Consider the following 21,663-nt stretch of genomic DNA (forward strand, 5'->3'; position numbering starts at 1 on the left):
TAAATTTAGCTATTTTAGGAATTTCCGAGCGAAACTTTATCTGTAATTATCTAATTTAGTTAATTTTATAAAAGCTTAAGACGGTAAAATTCTTCAGAATTATGAAAAAAAATAAATAAATAAAAAAATTGAATAACTTTTTTTTCAAAACTGTATAAATTGAATTTAAACTACTGCAAAAAATAAAGAGAACATCATTTAGATTAATATTTCAATAGTAAATATTTATTATTTATCATAATTTAGAATAAAATATTCTTCAGTTCAGAAAACTTGATGATTTACAAATGAAGGCAAACATTTTTTTTTTTTATGAATATCGTATTCTTTTAATTTTATAGTATTTAATAAAATAATTTTTCTTATAACTTAGTCTTGAGTATATATAGTATTGAATAGCATCAAGTAACAGATTAAATATTTAGTTCCGAATGCGTGTGGTGGCCGAGTGGGCTAAAGTACATGACTTAAGCTGCTCTTCAATCGAAGGGTCGGCAGTTCGAGTCCCATCGTACGTAAAAAAAAAATAAAATTCCTTCTTTACCGAGGGTAAAAAATAGCATTTAATTCTCCAGAGGAATTACATGAAGTCATACAAAGGGATAATAAATAATTTTTTTAAACAAGAAAAATTATTTATTGAAAAACCAAGATTAGGATTATTGTTGCTATTATAATATTATTATTAATTTTATTATTATTATCTTTGAATCAATAAATATAGGATCTCAATATTGCCCCTAAATCTCGATGAAAACTAAGCAGATCCAGGATTAAATGATTAAGAAATCACAGTAATATTACTGTCAATTCACAGCGATATTATTGTGATTTCACGAAGAATCTATAGTAAGACTGCTGTGAAATCACTGTATGATCACGGTATTATTACTGAGAAAGCATGACTGAAGCACTGCAGATCCAGCATAAACTGATAGTGAAATCACTGTAAATACACAGTGAGACTACTGTCAACTTACAGCTATACTACTGTAAATTGACTGTTATGCTATTGTGATTCTACTATGAATCGATGGTGAAATCATCATAAAATTACCATCGGATGATAATTATCACACAGTAAGCAAATGGCACAAAGTTACAGTGATTTCACTGTCATTTCACTATGGGTTCACTATCTTTCCACTATGATTTCACCGGAATTTCACCATGATTTCGGAGTAATCCCGAGTCCGCGAGGGTTAACCTTATTCTATTCTAAAATAATAGTGTTTATTATTTATTAAAATTTTTTATACTTAATTTTTTTATCGAGATATATTCAATTTAATTTTCTCTATCAAAAATACAATTACACTTTTTTATTTATATCATTATAAATTTTTATATTTTGATTTTATAACGAATTTTTATTTTTTACACTGATTTTATATATCTTTTATAATTCTCGAGCATGATTTTTGTCGCCATCAGATGTCGTTTTCGTCACGCTCCCTGCCAATAAGTATTAATATTAATTCTTATTAAATTCTCTATCCGATGGTATGTAACTTGCTTAAGCTCCGTGGACTAACAAAAGTAAAACAGTAAAAAATAAAGTTTTATACAATTTTCTAAAATTTTATTAAAACATTTTTTCCCGGGCAGCCTTGCCTATATGTTAAACCACGTCGTTTTGTAGCAGTATCTGCCCTGATTAAAAATATTGATTGAAAAGAATTGAGAAGCGGTCACTCCATGCAAACTGTATATGTATATATACAAACAAAAAAATTGAAATCAATTGAAATTATTGAAAAGAATTTGAATTTCATCACTTTTAATCCTTTTCAATCAATATTTTTAAACAGGGTGTTTTTTATGTTACAGTTATTTGAAATATGTTGGTTTGAATTTAACAACAAATATGTTTTACTGAAAACTTACGTTTGCCATTCGAATTCGAACATAAATTTGAATAAAAATGAACATAATTGTTTTAGTTTTAAATTTTTATAAATTAAATTTTTTTGTGAAACATCAGAGTTGATCCGTATAAAAAATATACTTATGTATTTTAGGAAATGAGGCGCAAGAATGTATGTCTTAGTATATATAGCTATTCAGATTTTTTGAGCTTAAAATTTGAAGGTTGAGGTACAGAAATTTGAAGTTGAAGATTTCGGGTACATTTTGGACCCCATGCTACCATATAAACTTATTGGTAAATATTCAATATATATTTATGCTTCACGGATTGTAAGTAATGGGAAGCTTTTCTTCATTTTGTATTTCTCTGAATCGATTGTAAATTACTAACCAAGCGTAAAAACAACCAGCTGGAAAAAAAAAAGAAGTGAATTATGTCATTAGTTAGTAATTGTCATTAACTAAATTAAAATATGGGCGGGGAATGTGATACTCCCAAAATTTTATAAAAGAGTTTGTTTTTTTTAATTTTTCTCGAACATTTCAAAATCTCTTTTGTCAATATAGTTGAGCATTATTTTGAATTTTTTTTTTCTGTTTCCAAAAAATTTTGTTTTTGTAAAAAAATAATGTGAAATGAATTTGATATTTTTTCTTACTAATTTTCAATACACGGAGAGAAATTTATGGTAACCGTTCCTAGTACGTTTATGAAATATCATCCCATACCGTTATGGTAATGATTACTTGGAATTATGGGATATAGGCCCATTCTTTCTAGGAAAAATTTCCATAAGTATGGGAACAATTCCCATCATTATGGTAACAGTTCTCATATCGCATGTGAAAGAATTATGGTGATGATTACCATTTCATTATGGTATTCATTCCCATTATACTATGCACGGAGAAAAAAATATTGTTCCTCGAACGATCTAAAGTATAGCAACTCGTAGATCGTTACCACTGCAATATGTATAGGGGAGGGTGGGGCAGAGCGGCCCCCCTAAGCCAATTATTATATTTTGTGGCTTTCAACCATAAGATCACTTTACTTTTGTTATGTTTCGAACAAATTTGTGGACATTTTGCCAAAATTCTGAAAAAAAAATTTTTTTTTGTGGGGCAGAGCGGCCCCCCTCCAAAAAGTGATAAAAAAATTTTTTTTTTCGTTTTTTTTTTTTTTTAAATTGTTTTCATCATTAAGAATGTATTTCTTTCTCTTGAAAACTATTTTTAGTTTTATATTACTCGAAAAAAATTTTTTAAAGCGTAAAAAATCGTTCACTCTCGATTACCTCAACTACTAATTGTTATTTAATAAAAAAAAAAATCAATTCTATAATTTTACTTTATTTCAAAAATTTATCAACTAAAAAAAAAAATTGAATTTTTATAAATTTTTAGTGACCAAATTAGCCTCTTACATAGAGAAACGGCCGAAAAATATGAAAAAATAATTTTTTCGGAAGTTTCGGCTGGTCCATTTTGCCCCAGGTGTTATGCGTAGGGCTAGAAATGTGGAATTATAATAATTTTTTTTTAATTTGACGATAAAAATATGAAAAAATCACTTTTTCAAAATTTTGAGCTTGTTCATTTTGCCCTAAATGTCATGCGTAGGGGTAAAAGTGTGCAACATATCGGATTTATAGTAATTAGGCGAAAAAAAAAAAATTTTTTTTTTGGTCAAACATTCAGGGGGGCCGCTCTGCCCCACCTTCCCCTATACAAAAAATGGCCCGATCCAATTGTATACAACTGTATAGAAATTGTATTCAATAATATAAAAATTGTATACAAGTCTATATAATTATATACAATTTTATACAAATTATATACAATTTCTATACAAATTGTATACAATTGGATCGGGCCATTTTTTCTATCCACTTATATATAGTCTATATATAATTACATATAGTTTATATATAATTCTATACAATTGTATAAAATCTTTTTTCATCGGGAATAATACCGTATCGTTCCTGTAACTATCTATTAGATATTTTTAAGCCCTATACGACTTTCCGTAGTCACCACCTCACACGGCACCACCTAACCTATTTAAGCATCCATTTTCGTGTCTATTTTGTGTATCGGGTATAATTGTTGCTAGCAGACGCTTAATAAATAATTTATTTTATTTTATCAAAATTATTTATTTATCATTTATTTATTAATGATAAAGATTTTTAAATGTCTCATATCATTTGCAACGCACGTGACGTCAGATAAGGCTCAGAGCGATACGGTATAGGTCCCAGAGCTATCTACCGTATTGTTGTCAGAACGATACAGTAGATCGTTGCAGTAACAATCTAGTAGATAACTTTTTCGTATTGTTACTGTAACTATACAGTATACTTCTCAGAACAATATTTTTTTCTCCGTGTGGTAAACGTTACTATAATAGTATGGTAATGGTTACCATATATAGACCAGTCATTTTACTCCTAGGCTACCTAAAACTCGATGCTATGTAAAATTAAATTTTTTCAAAAATTTCTAAAAATCGAAGGAAATAAAAAAATCAAAAATGTACAAAAATCGGTGAATTGGAAATTTTGTTATTAACAAAAAACTAAAAAAAATAAATACCGCGTATCTTGAAATAATTTTTAAACCGATAAAATGCATCAAAATGCAATATATAAATTGCGGGTATTGTAAAACAAATATCACAGATAATATAGAAAAAAACAAATTTACCCTAAATGTCTTTATTTATTTTATAAAAATGTTTTTTTATGAAATTTAATAAAACTAAGACGAGACATTTACCGACACAGTCTATAACGTTAAAGTGGCGCTGCTTTCGCCTAGGAGGCGTGGCTTAAATTCAAATCGCTAAAAACTCCGAGACTAAAAAAAATAAATTTTTCTTTATCCCTTAGTCGAAAGTACGCACTTCCCTCCCTAATTTTAAGGCCTAAAGTCTTATTTCCCTCTCCTGGTGGAGTTACATGCGCGTCACTTTTGTCGCCGGGAGCAAAAAATTTTTTCGGGCCTACAGAAACAGCCGGTTGCTGCCATCTAGTGATCGTCTACCACTTTATAAATAAAATTTTTCACGATAACGTCGTAGATCGTTGCTTTATATATGCGTCAGTATTTTTGTGTCTCGTTGTACGTAATATTTTAATTAAACAGTGTAATTACAATGATAAGATAAATGAAAAAGTTTCATCGGATGAATCGATGGACGAGGATGAGGTGATAAAAGATTTTGATGCAGAGGCGAAGTTAATTATTGAAAGTTTATGTATTTATTTATATATTATTTATTGGCAGGAAAAAAATCTTGTTTATAGGCATAAATTTATCTCTTTCGAAAAAAAATAGTTATTTTTTATTTTTTATAAGTATAATTATGTCTTTTTTTTTGTTTTGTTTTTGATGCCTGCCCCCGCCGACCAGACGCACTCGCTTCGCTCGTGCTTTCAAATGTCGCGGGGCAGGCAGCAAAAACGCAACAAAAAAAAAAAAGAGAGACGGAAAAAAATTAAAGTTTTATGTATGTCCGAAAGAGGCGCGTCAATAGGGAGCAAATAAAAAAAACATGGCCGACCTGTCAGCTGAAGGCAGAACGTGGTTGTATTGTTCATAGTATTCAAAAATGTAATTAATAAACGTACTTTCGACCAGGTATAAAGAAAAATCGTATACACCACACGGGAAGATAGTTGAAAGCCCTGCCCTGTGTGTCATGATGCCCTCGGCTTCGCCTCGGGCATCTTATCACACAGGGCAGGAATTTCAACTTTCTTCCCTTGTAGTGTAATATACTATTTTTTAACTTTTTAATACTATTGAATAAATATTTATTTACTGACGTATTTGAATTTATAAATATTTATTCAATAGTATTAAAAAGTTAAAAAAAATTTATTGTTTTTGATGATTTTAGTCTCGGAGTTTTTAGCGATTTGAATTTAAGCCACGCCTCCTAGGCGAAAGCAGCGCCACTTTAACGTTATAGACTGTGTCGGTAAATGTCTCGTCTTAGTTTTATTAAATTTCATAAAAAAACATTTTTATAAAATAAATAAAGACATTTAGGGTAATTTTTTTTTTTTCTATATTATCTGTGATATTTGTTTTACAATACCCGCAATTTATATATTGCATTTTGATGCATTTTATCGGTTTAAAAATTATTTCAAGATACGCGGTATTTATTTTTTTTAGTTTTTTGTTAATAACAAAATTTCCAATTCACCGATTTTTGTACATTTTTGATTTTTTTATTCCCTTCGATTTTTAGAAATTTTTGAAAAAATTTAATTTTACATAGCATCGAGTTTTAGGTAGCCTAGGAGTAAAATGACTGGTCTAATATTATGTTACCTACATTACTTATACGAAAATTTAATTTAATTAAATTTATTAAATTTTCAAAATTTATTTAATTTCCAAAATTTTTTGTCCACTTTTTTTAGGAGGTACCCCATTATACCCGCAAAAAATGAATTGTTTTTTTTAACAGCAGCTGGAATCTATTTTACTCACATTGGATATTATTAAAAAAAAAAGATTAAACATATTGAAGTCGCCGAAAACTTGGTATTTCCTCAAGTATCCCCCCCCCCCAAAAAAAACACTCATAATTGAAATGGTTGGTAAAAATATAATATACGTACTTAAGTATAAATGTCCACTGATTAAAATCAATAATCCGAAACCTACAGAAACATAAAAGCTTCCGACAATACAAATCCAACCCAATAATATTGATCCAGCTAACAAGGTCTTCTTGAAAGAGATCAAGTCTGCCATCACGGCACCATAAACGGATTTCTAAATAAATCAATTGAAAACAAAATCAATTAAGAAACGAATCAAAACCACTTAAGAAATTATTAAGCATCTAGTTTTTTATACACTGTAAAAAATCACCGGGGTAAGTCCAAGCGGTGTAGGTGTTAAAATCGGCGTGGTTAAATTTCAACACCGAAAGCGGTGTGAAAATAACGCCGCCACCGGTATAAATATTCTGTATTGGTGTTAAAAAAAAATCTCCGGTTTTAAAATAACGCCGCTGCCGGTGTAAATATTCTAGACCAGTGTTAAAATATTTTACTTTGTAAATATTTTTACTTACTCGATCACTATACGTATTAATAAATGATATTTTTTATGAATTTTCATAAAGAACTGACATTTTTTGTGTTTTATAATCTTTAAAGTTAATACTCCAAGCGGACGCAGTTTACCCTGCATTTACACCGGTATTACTCCACTTTTACACCGGTTACCCCGCTTTTACACCGATATTAGTCCGTTGTTACACTGATTTTACTTCGCTTTTACACCGGTATTACTCCGTTTTTACACCGGTTACCACGCTTTTACACCGATATTAGTCCGTTCTTACACCGATTTTACTCCGCTTTTACACCGATTTTACTCCGCTTTTACACCGGTTACCCCGCTTTTACACCGGTATTACTCCGCTTTTACACCAGTTACCTCGTTCTTACACCGATATTAGTCCGTTCTTACACCGATTTTACTCTGCTTTTACACCGGTTACCCCGCTTTTACACCAGTTACCCCGTTCTTACACCGATATTAGTCCGTTTTTACACCGATTTTACTCCGCTTTTACACCGGTATTACTCCGATTTTACACCGGTTACCCCGCTTTTACACCGATATTAGTCCGTTCTTGCACCGATTTTACTTCGCTTTTACACCGATTTTACTTCGCTTTTACACCGGTATTACTCCGTTTTTACACCAGTTACCCCGCTTTTACACCGATATTAGTCCGTTCTTACACCGATTTTACTCCGCTTTTACACCGGTTACCCCGCTTTTACACCGGTATTACTCCGTTTTTACACCGATTTTACTCCGCTTCTACACCGGTTACCCCGATTTAACACCGGTATTTTTAACACCGGTGAATTACTCCTCGTACACCAGTGTAATTTTATTTTAACACCAGGCGGAGTTAAAATGAGTCCATTTTTAATACCGCTCTTTTTACAGTGTATGAATGAAATATTTAAATAAAACAAAATATTTAAATAAAAAATATGATTATTATAAAGTTAAATCAGTACCTTGTGTGAACAGAAAATCACACTGCAGTTAACAAAAATTTCTGCAATTTGCCTAATGATCAAAATGCCGATCAAATAACGACCAAAATCAGCATCAGGTGCTAGTTCTTTGTTTCCGGTATTGTCATCATTATTATATATTGTATTATAAAGTATTATCCATATGCAAGCTGCCACAATATTCAATATCTGTAAAAAAAAATTAATCGTATTACTTATATCTTTTTGTAAAAATAAAACAAAGTACAGAAAAAAAGGAATTCTAGACGCAAAAGAAATTTTGCGTCATGAAATGAAAATAATTTTCGTAGAATTAGAAAAATTTGGTATGGTGCGAAAAAATTTTTAGGGGCAACAAAATGTTTCTTTGCTCAAGACAATGGTTGATTTCGTTTTATAATGCAAAAACTTTTTTGGGGCAAGTAAAATTTTCTTGTACGAGGAAAAATTTTTTGCGCCAGGATATTCTTGTTTTGAAATGTGGGTTTTTGGTAAGCGTCCGACGCAAAATGTTACACCAATTTTAAGAGAAAAAAAACTCATTTTTAACTTCCCACTAAGAAAATCGGAAATTTTCAAAAAATCGCGAAGTTATTGGTTTCGGTCCGATTCTCGAAAATCGAATTTCTAGAAGATCTTGACGTTTTGAGGTTCTAGGAAGCTATTCTCACAAATTTCACGATGTCCGCGTGTATGTCGATGAACCGATTATGATCGCAGGGTCAACCAATAGACCGATTTTTTGTTTTAAATTAAATAAAAATTGCTAATAATGCAAAAAAAAATTAACTAATTGAAGACAAAATTAAGTCAAGTTGAGTTTAAGTTTTTAAAAAAATTTTTGAAGTAGATCACAGATTATTTATTTTTATAATATTCTTACGTTATTTCAAAGTATTCATTCGTATGCAATATTATTATTGCAATTAATTGATTACTCGTCAAAAAAGTTTTATATATATCAAAATATAATCGCATAGTTTTCTGGAATTTTAAAAAATTTTATAAATTTCGTCATGAAATTCTATAAAATTATATAAAATACTATAGAATTTTATATAATTTCCTAAAACTTTATGGGATTGAAAAATTTTATAAAACAATTTTTTTTCGAGTGATTCAATTTAGATAAAAAAAAAAAAAAAAACTTGAAATTGTAAATAATTTATATTCAAACTTGAATCATTTCAAAAAAATAGATAAACTAAAAAAAAAAGGACCTTACACTGTAACAAATCCGGAGTGAATCCGGAGTGAATTGGGAGTGAAATAAAATCCGATTTTACTCCGGATTCACTCCGCCACTCGGAGTTCCGGAGTTTAAAAAATAATCACTCCGCATGCGGAGTGAATTGGGAGTTTTTTTTTAGCGGAGTGATCTCGGAGTGACGCGGATTTTATTTCACTCCCAATTCACTCCGGTCCGGAGTTTTAATACTTAAAGAAATTTATATTAATTTATATTAAACTGCTAAACAATGTGTGTGTGTGCGAGTGTTTGTTTGCGTGCATGTGTTTGTTTGGGTGTGTGCAGGTGTTTGTGTGCGTGTGTGCAAATGTGTACATGTGTGCAAATTTGTGCGTGTGTGCAAATGTGTGCGTGTTTACAAATGTGTACTTGTGTGCAAATGTGTGCGTGTGTGCAAATGTGTGCGTGTGTGCAAATTTGTGCGTGTGTGCAAATGTGTTTGTGTGTGCAAATTTGTGGGTGTGTGCAAATTTGTGGGTGTGTGCAAATTTATGGGTGTGTGCAAATGTGTGCGTGTGTACAAATGTGTGCGTGTGTGCAAATGTGTGCGTGTTTACAAATGTGTACTTGTGTGCAAATGTGTGCGTGTGTGCAAATGTGTGCGTGTGTGCAAATTTGTGCGTGTGTACAAATGTGTTTGTGTGTGCAAATTTGTGGGTGTGTGCAAATTTGTGGGTGTGTGCAAATTTATGGGTGTGTGCAAATGTGTGCGTGTGTACAAATGTGTGCGTGTGTGCAAATGTGTGCGTGTTTACAAATGTGTACTTGTGTGCAAATTTGTGCGTGTGTGCAAATGTGTTTGTGTGTGCAAATTTGTGGGTGTGTGCAAATTTGTGGGTGTGTGCAAATGTGTTTGTGGGTACAAATGTGTGCGTGCGTGTGTGTGTGCATATTAGCTGATCAATAATGTAATACGCGAATTTTTACTTCGATTTTATTATGTGGAGTTATATTTTATTAATAATATTCTAAAAACTCCGCTCCAGAGTGAATTTCACTCCGAGGGGAGTGAATAATTAAAAATCCGTTCACTCCGCATTCACTCCGGATTTAATCCGCATTCACTCCGCGAATTTTTTTCGGTGTATATTGGAATAAAAAAAAGGATTTTTAAATTTACTTACAATGTCAATGATAGAAAACACTAAAGTCCCAGTCTTAAGACTAAAACAGCAACATTTACTTAAGAATATAACTTCCTTCTTTATATTTTTCTCCATGTTTCAAAATTATTAAATATTTTTTCAATATTTATGTAGAAAACAATGAAGAATATAATTCAATATAAAAGTAGAAATTATTAAACTTAATAATATATTGTAAAAAAATGATTACTACTTTGGTATACGACCTTCTTAGAAGGGCTGAAGAAACTCAACTGACTCATTTCGATTCTATATCTCTTTATCTTGGAGTCTCGAATCCCCACTACCACAAAATTTACGTCTTGAGGCCCCTGCAAGAAACTTAAATAAAATAATAAGTATCTATATGAGTCATAAGAGTTTTTGAAGATCGATGGCTGTAAAATTTTTTAACACTAGAATGTTGTTACAATAAACCTTTTTTTTACTTACATTTGATCCGAACTATTTTATATGCTGTTATTAATTTTCTTAAATTATCGCAGTTTTCATTTTCTGCAAAACACAGCCCGGGTCGGAAAATTTGATTTTAGTCTAATTGTACTATTTGAGCTCTTTCTGTTTTTTTATAAAAATTTCAAGCTTTTTTTGATCTGTTGTTTTAAAAAACAATTGCGTTATGGGCAGACGAAACTAGATTAATTCTTGAACTTTAAAAAAATTTAGTTCTAAAAATTTGCAAGGACAAAACTAGATTAAATCATGGACGTAATATTTTTATTTATGGGCAATATTTGTAAAAAACATATTAAGTTACAGAATTGATTATGTTTTGTTTACCCGGGTCAAAAATAAAACTTGATTTAGACTTGGTTTACCAAGTCGAAATTAGGAGCCGTTTTTCACAAAACAAACTCGACTTTTTTTACGGAGGTATGAAATATATTAAGTTTTCGCCTTGGTTTAGACTTAACTGGCTTACTTAGTCACGATTTAAGACGAAAAAGTTGAAATCAAGTCAAAATTGACTTGATGTAGACTTATTCGACTTAAATTATAAGTCGAAAAAATCAGAACTAAGGTAAAATAATTTTTATATATTAAGGCGAAAGTAAGGCGAATAAATGACTTTTTTTCGACTTGGTTTAGCAAGTCAAAAATAATGTGAATGACTATCGTGCTCAAAGTAAAGACGAATAAGTTGAAACTAAGATGAAAAAAGTTCAAAAAGTTGAAAAAAATTAAATTTAAGTCGAAAAAGTCGAGATCTTATAAAAAAAAAAAATCGAAAACTTCAAAAGAAAATAAGGCGAAGCGATCCCCGTGTAAAAAAAAATGTCAAAAAAAGGTTAAAAAAGTGTTGACTATTGTAAAGTTCAAAACGTGACACAACGACGAACTTTTTTTGAACACTTTTTAAACTTCTAAAATTAAAGGGAGTAGAAAAAGTTTTCCCTAATTGTATAATTGTACGTTTTTTGAATCATTTAAAAACTAATTTATTGACTCTTTTCGGAGCATTTGGTTTTTTTATATGTTTATAGTGAGAAACACGTTTAAAAACGACTAATTTTAAACAGTTTTTAAACGTTTTTCGATCTTTTTTCTAAAAGTATTCTGATTTGGTTTGCAGAGTACTTGTTTTTTGATTTGTTTTTCTTTTTTTGTTCAAGAAACGTTTAAAAAAAACGTATTTTGAACGAAAATAAATTCAGCTATAAATGCTCTGTAGACGAAATTAGGAAGCCGTTAGAAAAAAGATCAAAAAACGTTTAAAAACCGTTCAAAATTAGTCGTTTTTAAACGTGTTTCTCACTACAAAAAAATAAAAAAATCAAACGTTCCGAGAAGAGAGTCAATAAATTAGTTGTGAAATGATTCAAAAAACGTACAATTATACAATTAGGGAAAACTTTTTCTACTCCCTTTAATTTTAGAAGTTTAAAAAGTGTTCAAAAAGAGTTCGTCGTTGTGTCACGTTTCGAACTTTACAATAGTCAACACTTTTTTAACCTTTTTTTTACACGAGGAGCCTGAATTAAGTTTTATTTTTGACCCGGGTACTATTAATTTAGTGTCTTTTGTTAAAAAATGTCGGCAGTTAATGAAAGTTTGACAGTTTTATTTTTTCGATGTCTTGACTGAATATTTATAGTATTGAATAAAAGCAACAAAATAACTCGTAAAATGTCAAGATATTTTTGTTATTTACTGGATATAATCAAAAATATTTGTGACATCTTATTACCCTGATTAAAAAAAAGCGATTTAAAACGATTTGCAATGTTTTAATGCCCATAAGAAGAGGGTATCAAAAGTATTTAAGGTATTTAAAATCATGAAAAAGTATTTAAATTTTTTATTTTGAATCGTTTTAAATCGCTTTTTTTAATCAGGGTACAGAAGATTATTATTATTATTCATATTTGTAAAAAGTTATGTTCTTAATACGGAAGCGATTAAAAACAGATTAAAAATTATAGTGAATAAAGTCTGTTTTTGTTCCTAAAAACAATTGAACACAGACCAATAATTATAATAAAAAAGTTCGTTTTTAGTCTAAACGCGATTTAAAACTGACTAAATATCATACGAAATTAAGTCTGATATTGGCCTGGATAAGGAATAGTAAAGGCAAAAACAGATTAAATTCCTCATAAAATAAATACGATTTATAAACTTAAATTGAAGAAAAATTATTTGAATTTATCATTTATTTTAGTACTGATCTAATATTTTGACCCGGGTTTACGATTGAAATTTTAATAATGTTCTTAAGTATAGGATAGTAAAAAATGTCACCTGAAAGAACATAATCTCTACAAAAAATGACTTAAAATAAAAAAAAAAAAATTATTTTCACAGAAAAAATAATTTCTTGGCTCAAGAAAAATTTTGCATCATGAAATGACAGCAAAAACTTTCTTAGGAGTAGAAATAATTTCTTGGCGCAAGAAATTTTTTCTTGGTTAAAAAAAATTTCTTTTGCCCCAAGAAAATTATCGTTTTTAATTCATAATATAAATAATTTTTGAGGGCCAGTAAAAAATTTCTTGGGGTAAGTAAAAATTTTTTGCGCTAAGAAATCCTTTTTTTCTGTACAGTTATAGACGATATTTGCGTAAAAAAAAAGTTTAACAATGATAATAGATTTTTGAGACAGAAATATGTTCTATTGATGATGGATTAAGTTTTAAAAAAAAATTTCTCTTGTTAAAAACATTTTTTTTTTATCAGTTTATCGAAATGTAATAATGTTTGTACACGTATTTATAAATCGATTACAGTATTATAAGTTTATTTTTGTCCTGAACCAACACTGCGGTCTTGGGATTATGGAAAACGATAAATATCAAAATTTTTTTTATCTCACAAATCCCTCCTGAATAGTTCATGCAAACAGCACGTCTACGTAGACTAATTGATGTATTTTAAGAATAATGACTTAAACACTATGATAATGACAATAGACAATATTTTTATGAAAAATCACATATTTAGAAGTTTTATTTAAAAATAAAAAAAAAAAAATTTTATAAAAAACTTTGAAAACTACAGACGTAAAAAAACAGATATTTAAATTTACCTATGGTTAGGGGAGCGCGGGGTCGCCCCGGTCAGCGCACGGAAAGAAATTTTTCGCGGATACCACTATGTTGTATGGTCGATTCTATCATACTGTATGGTAGCAAAGATTTTTTCATTCGTTTAAAAATTGTGAGTATAGATGATTTGACCATCACGGGAATGGTAACCCGGGAAAAAATCACCATGCATGATCATGTATGATCATGCAGGATTCATGCATGATTCGTTCCTGATCGTGCATGATTCATGCATAATTCAGGCTTGATCCTGCATGGCTCATTCGTGGCCAGGCATGACTCATTCTTGATCAAGCATGATCATGCATGACTCATTCTAGATCAAGCTTGCGCATGCATTAAGTTTGAAATAATTGTATCCAGAGATATTATCCATCAGGAAAGGTCATGTTTGAGCATGCTCTATTATGCATGACCATGCATGGTTCATACTTGATCATGCATAACTCATTCATGGCCAGACATGATTCATTGGTGATCAAGCATGATCATGCATGGCTCATTCTAGATTAGACTTGCTCATAACTTACGTTATGAATAATTGTCTACAGAGATATTATTTATCAGGAAAGGTCATGATTGAGCATGCTCTGTCATGCATGACCATGCATGGTTCATACTTGATCATGAATAACTCATTCATGGCCAGACATGACTCATTGGTGATCAAGCATGATCATGCATGACTCATTCTAGATTAGACTTGCTCATAACTTACGTTATGAATAATTGTCTATAGAGATATTATTTATCAGGAAAGGTCATGATTGAGCATGCTCTGTTATGCATGACCATACATGGTTCATACTTGATCATGTATAACTCATTTGTGATCAAGCATGATCATGCATGATTCATTTTAGATCAGGCTTGCTAACGACTTACGTTAGAAATCATTGTATCTCGAGTTTTTTATATATAGTGGAAACCCATTTGAATATAGTGAAAACCTAAACATGCAAACCTCTCAATAAGACAATTTATAGATAAATTGAGAATAATATAGATAGCCCGAACTGGGAATCGAACCCAGACCAATTCGGTATCGCGCCGAGTGCTCTACCAGTTGAGCTATCCGGCACTATACTATATTCCATTCAATTTGATCTATAACTTATTGAGCCACACCGTCCATCGTACGGTAATACACCATTTAAATATAGTGGAAAACTAAACATATTAATGGTTAAATAAATAAAAAAACAATTTGTATTCATAAATTTTAATTGTTTAATGCATTAAGTGAATAATATGTTAAAAACAGTTTTTAATGAAAGTTCAAAATAAAAGAACCAATGAAAATTGATAAATTACTCTCTATCATTTGTATAGTACGATTAATTATATACCTTAGTTTCTAATACTTACAGCAACATCTTTCAAATAAATAAGCTATGGGAATGCATGTGCATGCATAATAACGCGTGCTCATGTATGGGAATGCCTGATCGTATTTTTCATAAGCAGCCAATATTTAAATACGACCAAACGTGCTCGAGAGCAATCACAGATTATAAAATCATATGCCTGCTCAGGGAAGATCATGCATGATAATGTATGGTTATGCATGATAATGTATGGTCATGCATGATCATGCCTGGCCAAAATTCAGGTCTGATCATGCATGACTGGGCACGATCATGACTTCTCAGGCAGAATCATGCATGATCATGACTGCTCAGGCAAAATCATGCCTGTTCATGTCTGGCCAAAATTCAGGCCTGATCATGCATGAGATTTAAGCCTGCTCAGGCATGATCATGCATGCTGATTTTTTCCCGGGAACATTCACGATAGTCATGGCGGATGAGCCTATGTCAGTATGGGCGTCAAGCCCATACTGCTTGGCGGTATCCACAATGCTTCTGGTAGATAACGCTATTCAATATTGTCAAATTACTTATGCTAATATTGTAGTATTACCAAAGTTTATTTGATTCAAAAAATAGGTTATACTCCCATGAAAAAAATTTACAAAAAAAATATATGTTAAAATATTACAAAAATATATTTTTCATATAAAAAAAATGTATTAAAAATACATTAAAAATATATAAATATATATAAAAGATGTATAAAAAATATATTTTAAATTGCTAACCTTTAGCTGATTTTCATATATTTTTTATATGTTTTAAATGTATTTTGAATGTGTTAAAAATATATCTTAGAATACATAAAAAAATACATATATAAAAATATAAACAAATTATATAAACAATATATTTCAAATATATAAAAAATACAATTATGGAAATATAAAAAATATATATAAAAATTATATTTTTACTGTAACCAACAACTTAGAAAAAAAAATATATAAAATTTATATAAAAAATGTATTCTTTATATACGTTTTTTTTATATATTCATAACTACATTTGGTATGTATTTTTAATATGAATTTTCTTTTATATGAAGAATAAATATTTTTTATATTTTAACATGCACTTTTTTTTTATAGTAAATTTAACGTTTCAGGTATGAGGGATCATTTTTTTTTTAATTTAAAAAAATTAATTAAAAATCAAAGTATAAATTTTTTCAAATAAGAATTATTTCCTAATATAACCTGTGATCACTTGTTTACATAAATATATTTTTATCTATTTATCGACGAAGTATTGCAGCTACATCTATGCGGTATTGGTAGTAATCCGATAGTGTATTGACTACCGCACAAAGATCTACTGCGGAATGCCCTAGTGGCATTGCCGTTTCTTCAATGTAGTATGGGCCTCAAGCCCATACTTATCTGGTCAATTCTGCTATGCAGACATGTAAGCTACACAAAATTTTCTGTACTAAACAGTATGGTGAATAACGCCATACTTATGGTACTTGCTGCAATACTGTAATAAGAGTATGCTGATAAGTACCATACATTTCTTTCCGTGCGGGTCACCCCGGTCACCCAAATTTTGAAAAGCCTATCATAGAATAAATTTTGAATTTTATTTTATTTTATACTCTTATTGAATTAGAGGTAATTAATGAGCCCTAACGTTAAAAATTAATTACTGATTAATAATAATTAATAAATAAAAAATTGATCGACTTTTGATCTAAAAATCAAGGACATTATCATAAGTTTTTTTTATATATTTTACAAGAAGAAACGAGCTTATAATTGATATGTACATAATCTACAGACATTTCTTAATCCATTTTAATTTTTATAAAAGTATAATTTTCAATCCTTTTTTTCAAAATTCAGTTTATTTTCTCAAAAATTGATTGGGGTCGTACCGATCAAAGTTATGGGGTCAGAACGGTCAATTCATTCACTTGTTTTTTCGACTGATAATTCGTGTGTTTGTTTGATAAAAATATTAACCGATATCTTATTTAATAACCAATTAATTTATTAAGGTAAGTTTTTTTGAAATTTAAGCTAAAAATTTTTTTGTTCATCAGGGGCCTTTTTTTCTACACAATCGTAACTTTTTTGTTACAATATTAATGAACAAATAAATAAATTATAGATGACTCGTAAGCGAGTACGGAAAACGGAAAAAAAGTTAGGAAAAGGAGGGGCAAAACGGGATATTTAACGAAAAATTTAGTTTTTAGGGACATAAATATCGTAAATTTGCTTCATTTTGATTCTATTGGGAATAAATATAACGATTTTTAGACTGCCATCTTTTTTTTTTTTTTCGTCAAAATTTTCGGAGGATCCATTGCGTCCCGGCTTTCCTCGTATCGTTTGGAAATTGTAAATATATCAAACATTAATATATGACGATTATAAAAGAAATTTTTTTTTCTTTAATTCTTGAGGGAGTTCGTGGCATTCCGGTCTTCTATATGTACATATGAATAATCATTAAATTTATATTAAATTTTGTATATAACGATAACATTTTTTTAAAAATAATATTACACTTATAACAATAGTAAAAAAAAAAAACAATAATAACTGGAAGTTTATTTTACGTTCTTTATTCTTATCAACTCAAGTATTCACTGTACATCATTCACGTGTTATATTACATTCATACTTAAACTTGATTATTGTGTGCAATAATACACTATGAAGTATTGTATTTCGTTTAGTATTATCTTGAATTCTTCAGGTTATTTATGTTTTTTTCTATCTTAATAATATTTCTTTTATAACACGGAAAGAATTTTTTTATGAAAATTACTCTGTAATTTCGAGTAATCCTGGGCCATCTCAAAAATTTTTTTTTTTAATTTCAATTTTTAATATTTTTTTGCACGACTCATAATGCGAAGCATTAGGGAGTGCTTTACGATCGAAAATTTTTATTCGCCTCCTTTCTACAACTATTTCTGTTATTATCGTCTTATTAGTGAACAGAAACATCTCACATGATGCACCAATTTACAGACAATGTAATAAAGATTATTTCTGCGATTTTCAAAAACAAATTCAGTGCAATAGAAACGAGAAAATCATTAAAATAAACTAAAATATTTTCCCGTCAAGCAGTAAAAAAATTTTGTAGCTTGAAAACACAATATCTCGAAAAAGAATCCATAATTTAACTCCATTTTTTTTTTAAATGACTCGTTTTGCCCTAGAAGGATTTGCTTTCGAAAATGGCTATCTAACTTTGTGTTATGCAATTGTAATTAATAAAAAATTAAATCGCATTTTCTTTAATTTTAGCCTAAAAAATATGTGTGGACACTCGTCTTAACAAGTGCGCATGCGTGGTATTTTTTTTCTCAAACTATCACCCAGTGTGCCTGCGCCATACTTTTAACCGATTCATTTGGCGCGGGTATTTCGAAAATAAAAATATAAAAAATTGAGATAAGACGAATAAATAAATAAATAAAAGTAATAAATAAACAAGTGAAAAATAAAAATAGAAAAAAAAAGTAAAATTTTTCACAGATCGTACGGCGAAAAATTTCGGAATTTTTTACGTTTGAAATTTATTATTTTTTTTTTTTTATTTTAAATAAAATTATTTTTTTTATCATTTTTATATAAATAAATAACATTTGTCCTTCAAATTTTATTTATTTTTATTTTTTTTATTTTGCCTGCGACATTACCCTTTCGGAATATTTTAATGTTTACGATCAAATAAGCATTATGAGTCGTGCACTTTTGGATTTTCCAAACTTTTTTTTTTTGAAATATTAACGTCGATAGACTATATTTTACTCTACTAGTGAGTTATTTTTTAACAGCTGGAAACGTGGTGTAATTATATGATTTAATACTCTGTTGGGGTCCTAAATCCCGGGTCAAAAAATTAGATCTGTTTCAAAATAAATGATAAATTCAAATATTTTTCCTATAATTCAAGTTCATAAATCGTATTTATTTTATATAGGAATTTAATCTGTTTTTGCCCGTACTATTCCTTATCCAGGCTAATATCTGACTTATTTTCGTATGATATTTAGTCTGTTTTAAATCGCGTTTAGACTAAAAACAGACTTTATTATTATAATTATTGGTCTGTGTTCAATTGTTTTTAAGGACAAATACAGGACTTTTTATAAATATAAATAATAATAATAATAATAATCTAGATTTATTAATTTATTTTAATTTTCTTGGTATTTAAAACATGCTAATGCGCTTCCATAATAAGATGTCACACAGAGAAAATGTTGGCTCGAAACCTACCAATTTTTACAATGCTGTCGACTAAACTTGAAACAGGGAGTAAAGCATCCAAAAAATTATCGTGCTCTTACAAAAAATGATTATACTGTATCACATTACTTATTACGAGCGAGAAACTTATCGATGAGCTTCAATATCAATTACTTCCATACATTATAATAATTTTGATGCAGCATAATAATTTTTTATAAGAGTATAGTAATTTTTTGGATACTTTACTTTCTGTTTCAAGTTTGGTCGACAGCATAATAAAAATCGGTAGATTTCGAGCCAACATTTTTCTCCGTAGCACAAGAATTTTGATGTTTTCTTATGCCAAAATATTTTCAATTTTATCCAGTAAATAAGAGAAAATTCTTGACATTTTAAGAGTTGTTTTATCACTTTTATTCAATGATATAAATATTCAATGGAGACAACTAAAAAATTAAGCTGTCAAATTTTGATTAACTGCCGACATTTTTAAACAAAAGATAGTAAATAAATAGTAAATAAAACATAATCAATTCTGCAACTTAATATTTTTTCATAAATATTGCCCATAAATAAAAATATTACAAGTCCATGATTTAATCTAGTTTTGTCCTTGTAAATTTTCAGAACTAAAGTTTTTTAAAGTTTACGAATTAATCTAATTTAGTCTGCTCGTAACGCGTATGTTTTTTAAAGTAGCAGGTCGAAAACAGCTTAAAATTTTTATCGAAGTTCAATAACAGACCAAGTAGTCCAAATACAGTCCAGTTAGACTACAATCAGATCAAACTTTTCGACCCGGGTAGTGAGTTATTTTTTAACAGCTGGAAACGTGGTGTAGTTATATGATTCAATACTCTGTTGGGTTCCTATATGTAATATGTTATTGTGTATATTACATTTTAATCTACTAATTTTTACTCCACGTGTACTAATTTTAACTTCCCAATATAACACTTTTGTAAACCCATTGATTTTATGATGGAAAATTGCTCATAACTCACATAAAATTTAGATGCTATCGAAGTATTTTTGACTCTAAACTGTAGTGTAATTTCAGTAGTCTGCGTTAATTGTCGGTTAATCTCAGCTTTTATTAAATTTGTATTATTTTACTCGCTACAACATACATGCTGTGTACCCAAACTTTATAAAATACAGAAGGCATATATGCTTGGAAAAAAAGACGACCTCTTTATCTTTCTTTAGCTCAATGGTTTCTCTACACGGAAAGAAAATTATGGAAACTGTTCTCATAATTTTGTGAAATTTTTTTCTATATCATCATAGGAATTACAACCATAAATTATGGGAATGGTTCCTATAATTATAGGAATGGTTCCTATAATTTATAGGAATCCTTTCTATAATATAGAGGAAATATTCCTATAAAATATAGAAACCATTCCCATAACATTATAGGAACTATTATAGGAACTATTCCCGTAATGCTAGGAATGTTTCCCATAACTATAGGAACAGTTCCCATAATTTATGGTGATAATTCCTATGTTGGTATAGGAAAGAATTTTATACAATTATGGGAACCATTTCCATAATTTTCTTTCCGGGTAGTTGCACGATGAGAAATTTTTAGTAAAAATTACCTAAAAAGTATGATACTGTGAGGACATGTGGTAAATATCTCAATTTTTCCCATGTACATTGTATAATATACTACTCGATAGCATGTAAATGAAATGCAGTTTTTACTAACAACATCGTAAAAAATTAGTTACTGGCTAGATGTCTTTACAATACCAAATTTTATGTGTAATCTTTACTCAAAAATTCTTTGCGTGTGTAAGTAAAAATTCATCCGATTGATTTTCACTCACTGGAAGAGCAAAATTTCGTAAGTCGAAAGTAAAAAGTCATAATGTAATTTTTAGTAATTTCTAGAATGAACGACGTGGCAATGTTCATACTAAAATTCTCGCCGTGTACAAGCTGTGGAAAAAATAATGAATTCAATTTTTTTTTAACTCATGCATGCTAAAGTATGGTGCTAGTAAAGTAGGACCTCGTTGTGACAGTTGGCTACCCGGGAAAAAAAGATTTTATATGATCATATATAAACATATATAATTATATGCAATTTATATATGATCATATAAGAAATATATAAAAATTATATATAATTACATAAAAGCTTATATGATCTTATAAAGTTCTTATAAGAATTAATATACTC

General features: G+C 29.4%; 1 protein-coding gene across 1 annotated transcript; it reads right to left on the bottom strand.

Annotated features, from left to right (window-relative positions):
• Positions 1 to 309: 309 nt before the first annotated feature.
• On the bottom strand, positions 310 to 10,574 carry LOC130673542 (uncharacterized). The gene is made up of 4 exons (XM_057478577.1): positions 10,314 to 10,574; positions 7,941 to 8,129; positions 6,513 to 6,669; positions 310 to 2,279 (listed from the first exon to the last, which is right to left on the bottom strand). The coding sequence occupies exons 1-4, from the start codon at positions 10,407 to 10,409 to the stop codon at positions 2,191 to 2,193; spliced, it is 531 nt and encodes a 176-aa protein (XP_057334560.1). The 5' UTR covers positions 10,410 to 10,574; the 3' UTR covers positions 310 to 2,190.
• Positions 10,575 to 21,663: the final 11,089 nt, after the last annotated feature.

The sequence above is a fragment of the Microplitis mediator genome, chromosome 8 (genome assembly GCF_029852145.1).
Source record: "Microplitis mediator isolate UGA2020A chromosome 8, iyMicMedi2.1, whole genome shotgun sequence".
In the NCBI taxonomy this organism is placed as follows: Eukaryota; Metazoa; Arthropoda; class Insecta; order Hymenoptera; family Braconidae; genus Microplitis; species Microplitis mediator.